At 33.6% G+C, this 11,565-nt stretch overlaps 1 protein-coding gene across 2 annotated transcripts; it reads right to left on the minus strand.

Moving 5' to 3' along the window:
• Positions 1 to 1,300: 1,300 nt before the first annotated feature.
• LOC107824450 (3-hydroxyisobutyryl-CoA hydrolase-like protein 5) lies at positions 1,301 to 8,544 on the minus strand. Of its 2 annotated transcripts, none has more exons than XM_016651207.2 (15): positions 8,391 to 8,544; positions 7,404 to 7,487; positions 7,225 to 7,293; positions 6,307 to 6,370; positions 6,138 to 6,211; positions 5,842 to 5,925; positions 5,664 to 5,748; positions 4,454 to 4,539; positions 3,798 to 3,919; positions 3,650 to 3,710; positions 3,006 to 3,104; positions 2,708 to 2,809; positions 2,561 to 2,602; positions 1,705 to 1,811; positions 1,301 to 1,614 (listed from the first exon to the last, which is right to left on the minus strand). In XM_016651207.2, exons 1-15 carry the CDS (start codon positions 8,421 to 8,423, stop codon positions 1,500 to 1,502), a joined length of 1,227 nt encoding a protein of 408 aa, XP_016506693.2. In that variant the 5' UTR covers positions 8,424 to 8,544; the 3' UTR covers positions 1,301 to 1,499. The 2 variants fall into 2 exon arrangements, with proteins under 2 accessions (XP_016506693.2, XP_016506692.2); XM_016651206.2 differs by having other exon boundaries at positions 5,824 to 5,925.
• Between the last annotated feature and the right edge of the window lie 3,021 nt (positions 8,545 to 11,565).

Raw genomic sequence — 11,565 nt, forward strand, 5'->3', positions numbered from 1 at the left:
CTGATACTGTTCTGAGTGATTGATACTAAGCCCGAGGGGTTGATACTTTTTTGAGCGATTGATACTGTGCCCGAGGGGCGAATTTTCTACTTGTTATTTACCTGTTAAATTACCTATTTTACTTGTTTTAAAAAGGAATATTATTTTATTTCTTTACTGATTTACTGCTTTAAGTGATTTTACTGCTTGATATGGAATTGCTTTGTGCATTTACGTGTTTTCATACTTTCAACCATTATTTATAATTATTACTCACTGAGTCGGAGTACTCACATTACTCCCTGCACCATGTGTGTAGATTTAGGCATCGCAGAATCCGCTCCTGAGTGCTGATTCTCCTAGTTCAGGTAGTGATTCGAAGACTACGAGGTAGTTGTTGGCGTTTGCAGCCTCGTGCCTCCCTTATCTTATCATTTTCATGTTTTTAGAACTATTGTATCGGAATTAGTGTTCAGTAGACTTGTATCCGGATTTCTTAGTTGCTCATGACTTGTAATACCTCGGTTTGGGTTGTGTCGGAATGGTTCTTACTGAGGTTATCGATAATTCCGCAAATTATGGATGTTATATCATACTTTAGAACTATATATCATATTTAATTGTTTAAAAGATGTGTTCTGTTTGGTTTGGTTGGCCTTGTCTTCACGAGAGGCGTCATCACGGCCGAATTCGGGAATTGGGTCGTGACAGTAGAATTACACTATCTATGCTCTGATACCAGTTGTTGGGAAGCGTGTCAGGCTAATAGAAGGGAAAAAATATTTAAAAGAGAAAAGCAATAAATTGCACAAGATAAGACAAGATTTACGTGGTTCGATAATTTTTTTTTACTTCACGGTCACACAAAAATAACTCTTTATTAATTGAAGAGAAAAAAGGGTTGAGGGATAATTTACATCTTAAGAAGGAGATGCCTATTTATAAGAAGAACGTCTGCTAAAAGGTTTTTCAGCGAATGTGAATACAAAGAGAATGACACCGCAAACTGCGCTCTCAATTCTTCTTTCACATTTGTAGCCTACCTTTCGTGACTTATTTTTTTTGTGTCTTTCTATCTTTCCTTTCTTTCTTTTTCTTTGAATTTTTCAATTTGCTCACATAGGTTTGTCCCATCAATTTTTGCCTTGAGCATCTAAGTATGTATTGATATCAAGTCCTTTTTTTCCTCGTAGAAAACACATGTACTCCAATTGAAGTTTCATGCTTTTCTCCAAGTAGTCATAATTATAAATTGTTTTGTTTGATTCATTTGTCTATATAAATTAAAAGATGAATAACCCGAAATTGAAACTCAAATAGCTTAAACCGACTAAATGTATATCTTATTTGGACCATGTAAATTATCATATGTTTATGTTTATATATAAGTAGTATGGCACCCGAATCCTCCTAATTCTGGATCCACCTATGATCAGATGATACCCCTTATTGAATCGTCTTTGCCACTGATCTCAAACATATATTTGTACAAATAAAATAGAAGTAGTTATCTAATAATCTCATAATGCAGATTGTTTACGATCAGTTCCAAGAGCAATTGATTGGGATATTCCTCTTTGATTCCTCTCTTGGTTAAGTTGATAATATACTGAATTTTCATATTTTCCATCCCACCTATTGATCATATTATATGAATTATTACATAATCATATAATGTAAGGTAATTTTTGAAGCAAAAAAGAACAATTTTGAATGCTTACAAACCTGAACTCTTCTTTGTCTGGAATTTGGAGCTCCAAATGTTCTTCAAATGGCTTGAAAATCATGTTGAGTTGCTCATCTTTCACCTTCTCAAGAGTTGGAAGGTACCACTGAGAACAAATGAAATAGCAACATTAAGTTAGTTTAAGTTCGCATAATTCTGTCATTTCTTTCTCATTTTTCCTTGAGTCGTGAGCTTATTGGAAACAATCTCTCTACCTTCTCAAGATAACGATAAGGTCAGCATACATATTACTCTCCCCAGACTTTACTTATGAGATTACATTGGGTTTGTTTGTTGTTCTTTCTCATTTTCGTAAATCGCTGCATGACTCAAAACTTCCTCCAGTCACGCAAATATTAGTTATTTTGACAAATTGATTTTGTTTCAAAATATCTGACGACTTAGAAAAATAAGTATTTGTTACTTTTTTTTTCGAATTCCCGTTACTGCTCCAATGAACGAGTGTTAATTAAGTGAAACGTTTAAGAAAGAGACAAAAGGTGGTCTAGTTCATATACTCTTATAATTAAGGCTATTAGATATCTTTCTTAAGTGTACGCGATGACCTTATAATACAGATAATACGGACCGGATGTAGAATAATATATTTAAATTGGGTTGGTGATTATATCAAACATGGATGTGTGATGTAGACAGGGAGCGCGATGCACAAAATATTCTGCATTCATACAGGGTTCGAGGAAGCGCACCCCCAAAGGGGTGTGATGTAGACACCTACCCTAAAGCAAGCATCCGTGGCTGGTTGCTTCAACGACTCTAACTCATGGTCTACATATCATACAAAATAACTTTATCGTTGTTTTGAGGTTCCCTTCAAGAGGAAAAGAAACATACCTTTGGAGAATTATCCTTGTCAATTGTGATAGCCCGTATGCCCTTATAAATAGAAAAATAAACTCAACTTAGATTCAAAAGGGAGATATTATTGCAGTTCAACTTTTTTAATACAAATGATTGAGAAATATGTACATATTTAATTACCTCATAGATATCGCTAGATATGATTGTTCCGAATATGTTTATTGAAAGTCTAAATTCTTGCTTGAGGCATTCAGACAATGTTAGTTTTCTTCCTTCTCGAATCTGAAATATTTGAAATTATACACAATTAGGTTACTTATAAGATATTACATATAAATTTTTTGAATGAATGTGAGTTGTAACCTACACTAAAATAGTGAAAAATATTTATACTGTCAGTGTATATAATTAAATTCTTTGGTTTTCAAAATGTATAGAAGTCAAAGCAAGTTTATATTGGTAAAGGATAAAGAATTACCGATCTGAGTGTTATTTTCAATCCGGTTGGGGATGATCTTTTTAGGCTTCCGAGCACTGCTACAATCCAATCATTTCCTACCTTCCTTGCTTCAACTTCCTGAACATGAGATAAGCATTAAATAATAAGAGTTAGTGGTAGAGTGGTAAGTACTGCTTCATCCTTAACCAAAGGTCTCGGGTTTGAGCCTTGGTATGAAGTCGCGTTTTGTTAGAGAGCGCTTTATCCCTCAATATGGGGCTCTCCGGCACGAATTCGAATTTTATCGGACCCCAATGCAGGTATCAGACATCAAGTGGGAAACAAAAAAAATACTACAGTACTCCCTCCGTTTCAATTTAGATGAGGTAGTTTGACTCGGTATGAAGTTTAAATAAAAAGAAGAAAACTTTTGAAACTTGTGGTCTCAAAAGCTTAAGGGATAAAAGTTTTGTGGGACCATGATATTTATGTGATTATAAAAGCTTCTCATTAAGGGTAAAATGGGTAAAATGAAGAGTTTAAAGTTAAATTATTTCCAAATTTAAAAATGTGTCATTTATTTTGAAACAGACTAAAAAGGAAAGTAACTCATCTAATTTGAAACGAAGGGTGTATATTTTTTGATCACCATAATGTGCATTAAGACTGAAGAATTATCTTACAAGTGATTTCATAATGTCCTCCATGGAATCCTTGGAAAAGCAGTCATTGATTATGGAAAGCCTAAATATATATAATGCATATATATCTCAGTTCATATCAAAAGATTATATAAATAAAGATTGCATTAAATTAATATAAATGTGTTACTTGTTCAAGATACTTCTTTCATCTATCTCAACTTCTGTTGAGAATTCTTCAATGGCTGATCTGATAGCCTTCTCTTCTCCAGTTGTTAAGCTCAACAAGCTCTTCTCCAAGCAAACCAATTTCTAACATTCATAGAAACACAAAATACTTAAAGATGACTAAGAAATTAAATTAATATAGATTTTATGTTCTTTGTACTGACTATCAGGTTAAGTTGACCTACATAACGTGTGTAATTTTTCATATCAAGCCTGATATGCATGATCACTAAAAAAAGGCAGTCCGATGTATGAAGTATCCTGTGTTTATATATGCAGGGTCCGGAGAAGGGTCGCACCCCAAGGGAGTGTGATGTAGGCAGTCTACCCTGATGCAAGCATCAATGGCTAATTTAATGGCGTGAACTCGTGACCTATAGATCACACGGAGACAACTTTACCGTTGCTCCAAGATTCCCCTTATAACATGCTATAAATTACACTGATAGTGTAAATTCTTTACACTCTTCGTGCATATAACTAAAATACATCCATGTATACACAAAGATGGAACAAAAAGTATATACTACAAAGTCAAGACTAACAAACACCTTTATTTTGGTTATCAGTTGAAACTAGAAAAGAAAAAGTTAAGAGAAAAACGAAGTTTGAACTGACATCAAAAGGAACAAAATGAGTGGCAAGTCCAGCAGCAACAATTTCTTTACCCTTCAGCTTTGCACCTGTTAAGCCCAAGTATTCTCCTACATATACACTTTGTCACTTGAATATATCAACAATCCCTCCTTAGTTCATCATAGAAGAAACACAAAATAGTCAATAATACTCTCCCACTATATAAATATCTTAATTTTATCCTCCGTTATACTTTAGGTTCATTCATATCTTTGTTATTAGCAAATTCTCATTTTTGCCTCATACCTTAATAATGTTCAAAAGTAGATGGGCAAATTTGGACCATTTTTCGAGAGTATTTTGACACGTGAAATCGATCTATCTAGTCCATAATTGGTCATCTATTAAGGTCAAGGAAAAATACAAGAGGATTTGCTAACTTTAAGTGATTGAGTAACCCTTAAGGGGCCGTTCGGTTGGATGCATTAGAGAAAATAATGGATGCATTAGTTTTGGTATTACTAATCCCTTATTTGGTAAACGTTTTTAACAAACCTATATATTACTAATACAAGTATCAGTTATACTACCTATTTGGTATTATCCTATATTAACTAATACGTAGTAAACCATGGTATTAGCAATGCCAAGACTATTAATGCATGCATTAGCATGGTTAAGAATAAAATTGTCCTTAAAGTCCCTTAAAACTAAAGAATATGGAGGGCATTTTTGTAAACAATTAATTTTCTTAAAAATTATGCAATGTATTTTAATTTTTAATGCACAACACCACATAGTGGTTAAGAAATAATCTCTGCATTAGTACTGCTTGTATTACTAACCGATACATTATTAATCCGTACATTACTAGTACACGTTATTCAACACTATTCTTATATACTCTACCAAATGACTCCTAAGTATATATAATAGAGGATAAATTAAGTTTTTCATATAGTAGATCCGTAAATTTGGACCTTTTTCCTAGAAGAAAAAGAGATTATTTTATAATCACTTTAAACACACACATATACAATAGCGGATCTATGTATTTAGTTATGGGTGCTTGAGCACCCATTACTTTTGTAGCCATACACTATTACTTATATAGAAAAATTAATAATTAATATAAATATGTTAATTGAGCATCCACAGTAGTAATTTTCAATTTAAAGATAATTAAGTACGCATAATTTAAAAATTCAGGATATATATGTGTGTGACACGCACACGCTATTTGAATGCTTACCAAGTCGACCAGGAAGTCGTGAAAGCATATATGAGAAGCCACAGTCTGGATGGTATCCAAATCTTGTTTCAGGAGTCGAAAAATACTATAATACCAATGAAATAAAAGTTAGATACTATGATAAGTCTCCTCTTACATATGAGATTAAAGTCAGAATTACATGTATGTGTATACTAACTGATTTTTCAGTGACAACAGAGAACTTCATTGGCACCATTAAAGATCCACCTCCCCCCATACACATTCCATGAACAAGAGCAACCTGTAGTATATCAACAGTTAGAAAGGGCAAATTCTTTATGACGGGTTAATTTTACATATGATCATTAAACTTTATCTATTTATAACAATAAAATGGTAAATAAAGTTAAATAACCATACGTAAAATTAACCTAATCTATGATCTCTCCTTTTTTTTTCCATATCATATACTACTAATAATTGAATTGTAGAGGAGCAACACACAATTTGTACCTGTGGTTTCTTGTATGTATGAATGTGGTAGCAAAGCCAATGCATTCTATAAATACCTTCAATGCAAGAATCCCCTAAGAAATTATACAGTCAATAATTTAATAGTTTTAGATTATACAACTAAACATTTTTTGTCTCCCCAAAAAATTGGAAAAAAGAAGATAGTCACTTGTCTTTCTGCCATCATAAATATGTTTCAAGTTCCCACCAACAGATAAAGCTCGGCCGACTCCCTATATATTTTGCATTACATAAAACCCAGTATTAAAAAAGGCTAAATATTGTATTCACAAGACCTAATTTTAATAGGGGGACACATTAATTTTATTAGGGGTGTGTGTCCCCCCTGTGTTAAAACCCATTTGGGTTATAGGTCAAATCACATTAAGGGAAAAACGGATCTAAATTTCAGATTTTTATCATTAAACTTTATGCCATGTCATATTTATGTTAGGAGTTTGAGCCAAAATGACTTTTAAGTGACAATGTGAAAATTTAGTTATTTTTAAGTGACAAAAAATAGTTAAGTGACTTTAGTGAAATTGAAACATAGTTGAATGACCATCATCAAAATTAACCCTTCAATATGGTGAGGTTTGGGAGTTAGAAATTTGAATGCACAGAACGAAAGCCTTCTCAAGAAATGACATTGAAGATTCAACTCTGAAGTAAATTCTCTTTTGAGGAAGGTCATCTCTTCTATAGTTAACATTCAATATGGATGGACTACTCAGGCTAATAATTTCTCATCACGGTTCTGGACTATGGAAACACATTCAAACTCAGTTGTAGACAAAAAATTTGATATTAGTTAAGTAAAGAAGGGCGGTGTACCCATTAGAAATTGAGTTTCAAATCGGTAAATCACTAACCTCTGACTAAACAGGCAGCCTAGTGCATGAAGCATTCCATAAGCCTATTCTGATGCAAGTATCAGTGGCTAATTTCACGGTCGAACCCGTGATCTATAGGTCACACGGAGACAACTTTACCGTTGCTCCAAGATCCCCTTCATAAGTCACTAACTTCTAAACTATTATAGAAAAAGAAAAAGAAAAATGATTAAAGGAAAAAAAAAGATACTTACCTTGATGATAACAAGTTGTGCATTGTCATCTTTCTCAATTTTCTCGAGTTTTTGTCCTAGTACCAATGCCTTGTCCAAGGAAATTAAAATGTGTTTTTGTGAATGGGAAAGACGCCATTTAAAACAATTCTTGAATTAAATAATCAGATTTAATTTCCTTGCTATTTTGTAAAACTTACCACTTTTATAGAGATGACATTTAATTGGTTAGGACTATTTAAAGTGAGCACTCTAACACGACCAACTTCCTCAGCAATAACAACCTGGTGAAAAGTTACTTGTCTTTAGTCATGCTATATAAGTTGAATATTTACTATAGTGCACACGAACATCTTAGATATATTTCACCTATGGTCACCTATTTTGTTCACTAATAAACTTACAAAATAATTTTTTATCATATTAAAGTAACAAAATTTTTGCATGACGATGATATGAGTTGAGTTTGAAAAAAAAAAAGAAGTGAGAATTTATATTGCAGAGCACAACTTTATTTGGGGCTAAAGCGTAATTATTGTTGTATTGTAAAGTATCATACTTTAATCTATATTACAAAGATATTTTTTTTGTCTGTTGAAATATATTACGTTATTATTTAAAAATTTAAGTTGTTAAAGAAAGTACGAAATTGCTTACTTAATTATATTTTCAACATATCGGGGTTACAGTTATCCCTTGTATTGATTATAAAAAGGCTTTTCAAAGGGGTTTATATATGGCGTCTTAGACCATTCCACCCATCACCTTAAGAATTTGGTTGGATGCTCAAATTTTTTCACATAGTATCAGAATCAAACTTTTGTGCCGCTTGCAACTTTGCATAATCGATTTCTCTTTATTTATCGTTCTCGGCTTCTCTCTCTTAATTCAAGCCGTCGAGTCATAACAATCAGGGGCAGATGCAGCAAGCGAGTGCCGGGTTAAACTAAATCCAGTAGTTTCAACACGGAGCATAAATTTATATGTAAAACAAAAAGTTCACATGTAAACCCTAGAATTAGCTAGGTTACACATGCGAGAGGGCATTAATTAATTAGAGAAATGCATTTGTCCCTCATTAGTTGTAAAAAAATTTCCAAAAGAGTTTATCATATCTTAGATCACTTCAACTAATATCTTAATATTTTGAACTGAATTCTCAAAATTTCACACACATAAAAAATTACCTCTTGATTTGGTTTTAGCATTGCTTGAGCCATTGGATACTTAACAGGCAGGGAGTTTTATTTGCTGACCCCAAAATAAATATGAGAACATCAAAATTGGATGGTAAAACAACGAAGAAAAGGCACAAAAAAAAGATGTATAGTATGGGTTTTTTATGCACACAGAAGAGGACCTTATATAATATATGGGTTAGCAGCTTACAAGTAGTAAATACACGATCTTTATTTTCATCAACCTAATTTAAGAAAGTCAGTTATCTACCTACATAACCTATTAACTAATAGGAAAAAAATTAATTTTATTATATTTTTTTTACAAGTTTCACAAATGAAGAGTTATGCTGTTAAGGCTTTCTCAAGTAATAGTATTTCATTTGATATTTTCTCTACAAGAGAAAAATAGCATTCTTAGGTATAATAAAACTTTGCATATCTAATATTGTTTATACCTCAACTATTATTAATGTATACAGTTTTCCGGAAAGTTAGAAATATTACTTTGATATTATCAAATTGGCAACTCAGCGCAATATAATGCCTAATCAAATCTTTTTGCTAGGCCTGCCCAATTTAACACCAAATATTATAGGGACCAACTAGAGTTTTGAGGCTGGACCACCTATCTCTGCCAAACTACAAGCCTTTAATTTTTATTTTAGAAGAATTAGCCAAAATAACCTTCCATCCAACCACTTAAGTGAATACATGACTACATTTCTAAAACCAGATAAATATATTAAGTAAGTCTGAAGGTCAGCGTCACGATCCAAAATCCACTAGTCGTGATGGCACCTAACCCAACCCGCTAGGTAAGCCAACTAATAACTATCCAATTCCACTAATATTAATAGGACAATTAAACAAAAAAAATTATCTAAATCTTATACATTCCCCAAGTACTGATAGTATAAATTATGAGCGGTTCTAAGAATAGAATTTACAAAGTTAATATGAAATAAATACATTTTCTGATTGAAAAGTACATGAACAGATTTTTTATATCTAAGGTGTGACACCCCAATAATTTTCGTGATTTGTTTTAGAACTATGATGGTCCATTATTAGGATTTGCTTCAGTGATCAACAGAAAAAGGAAAAAAAAAGAAAAGAAAAAAAAAAGAGAATTAAAATAATCCCATGTGAAACAATTCAAATTGATGAGTTCCCTGCAAACATAAGAAATCAAAGAGGAATGGGAGGGTAGAGTGCTTGGCTCTAGCAGAAGCAGTGAACAGAGAAACCAACAAAGGGGGAAAGAAAAGCTGACGCAATGTTTTAAATCAGATTACGGATTACAAACGGAGAGATCTGAAGTACTTACTGAAAATTTCGGGTAATTACTTAAAACTCCAAATCTGAGTTTTCCAGTAGAATTCTTTTAATTTTGCTTAGTGTGTTATAGGATTTCATTGTGTATAATAAGTTACTACTGATTTGGATGCTAGAATAAATATGGAAAAAAAAAAGAACATAAGAAGTAACAAACTAATCGTTTTGGATCTGAATTTTATTCCAAATTATTTGGGTGGGACGGCAAAGATGCCAAATTCATATGTTGTATTCATGTAAACGTAATATTGAATTATCATTGAATTTTCCGACTAGTTTACAAGGTTTTGAGAATTTTGGCCTAGAGATTTAAGAATAAAAGTTGAGGATTTGGAGGTCGAGTTGATGTCGGATTTTGATAAATTATGGTTAGACTCGTGAAATGGGCTTTCGAGTTTTGTAACTTTTGTCGGATTTTGAGACGTGGGCTCGGGAGCCGGATTGAGCCAATATTGGATTTTTGGTTCTAATCTGATAGTTTTCATGTGGAATTGATCCCTTTAGCCTCTACTAATTGTATTGTACGGTTTGTGGGTAGATTTGGGATATTCGGAGGCTGACTCGCGAGGCAAGGACATTTTAGAGTAGAGTTTCGCTCGGATTGAGGTAAGTAACGATTGTAAATTTGGACCTGAGGATATGAAACCCCGGTATTTCGTACTGTTTTGATAAATAAGATGATGCACATGCTAGGTGACGAGCGCGTGGGCGTGCACCGGTAGAGATTGTGATTTGGTCCATCCCGTAGCGACTATTAAGCCGCGTATTTTAATTTAAAATCTTATGATATTCCGTGTTTTAGTGATTGATACTATACGTTGGGTTGTACGCCGTGTTTGGGGCCTTGTGCCGACCTGTTTAGACTCTTAGGGGTATTTTTACTACTTTCCTCACTCTGTTTGATTTGAAAGTATATCATCAGTCATATTTTACCTGTTACTTGTTTAAAACCTGTTTCATCACTCTATTTCTTATATATAAAAACTGTTTGGGCTGAGTTCCCTAGTTTTTATTGATATGCCCGAGTGGCCGTGAGGTTAATGACTGAGAGAGGTTTAGGACCTAATGGTGAGGATTATATATATATATGGATCGGGCCGCGCTCCGTAACAATATGACGCTTGGGCTGTAGGAGCCCCTCTGAAGTCTGTACACCTCCAGTGAGCGTAGTCGACTATATATTATGAATCGGGCTGCACGCCGCAACGATTATGATTATTATTATTATGAGATATTTATTGAGTTGGAGTGCGGAGTGTGAGTACTGTGTGACGAGAGCTGAGTCATGAGTGACTGAGAAGCTTGCCCGATGGGCTATATTTACGAGTGATACTTGGCTCAAGGGGCTTGTTTTTGATATTTTGTTGCTTTTACTCTTCTTTTATATACTGAGCCTCTATTGAAAAATGTTAAATAAATGTTTTAAAGGATTTTGAATTGAAATTGGAGTTTACGAGATAACTGGCTATTGAACTGCAGATTTGTTTTGTTATTTCTGTTAAGATTTCTTATATGATTTTAAATGCTCGTCACTGCACTCAGACTTTATTTACTTTAGTTACTTACTGAGTTGGCGTACTCATGTTACTCCCTGCACCTTGTGTGCAGATTCAGGTGCCCGAGCAGCAGAGTGAGAGCTTCCAGCACTCTCAGAGTTTATCCGGAGATCGCAAGGTAGCTGCACGGCGTTCGCAGCCTTGCCTTCCTCCTTCCTATCTTAGTATTTTGTTATTTCAGACTAGTTGTATTATTCAGACAGTGTTTTGGTTATACTTAGAGGCTCATGACTAGTGATACCAGATTCGGGTTGTGTTTGAGTATTTTTGTATTGGTTTCCGCATATTTC

The sequence above is a fragment of the Nicotiana tabacum genome, chromosome 8 (assembly GCF_000715075.1).
Source record: "Nicotiana tabacum cultivar K326 chromosome 8, ASM71507v2, whole genome shotgun sequence".
Taxonomy (NCBI): domain Eukaryota; kingdom Viridiplantae; phylum Streptophyta; class Magnoliopsida; order Solanales; family Solanaceae; genus Nicotiana; species Nicotiana tabacum.

Bases quoted from the DNA above. Each gene is read 5' to 3' on its own strand.
- LOC107824450 (XM_016651206.2), bottom strand. From the start codon at position 8,423: ATGGCTCAAGCAATGCTAAAACCAAATCAAGAG. The intron at 7,488-8,390 runs GTAATTTTTTAT...ACTTTTCACCAG, and splicing joins TGCTAAAACCAAATCAAGAG to GTTGTTATTGCTGAGGAAGT. The intron at 5,749-5,823 runs GTAATTCTGACT...TTGGTATTATAG, and splicing joins CAGTTAGTATACACATACAT to TATTTTTCGACTCCTGAAAC.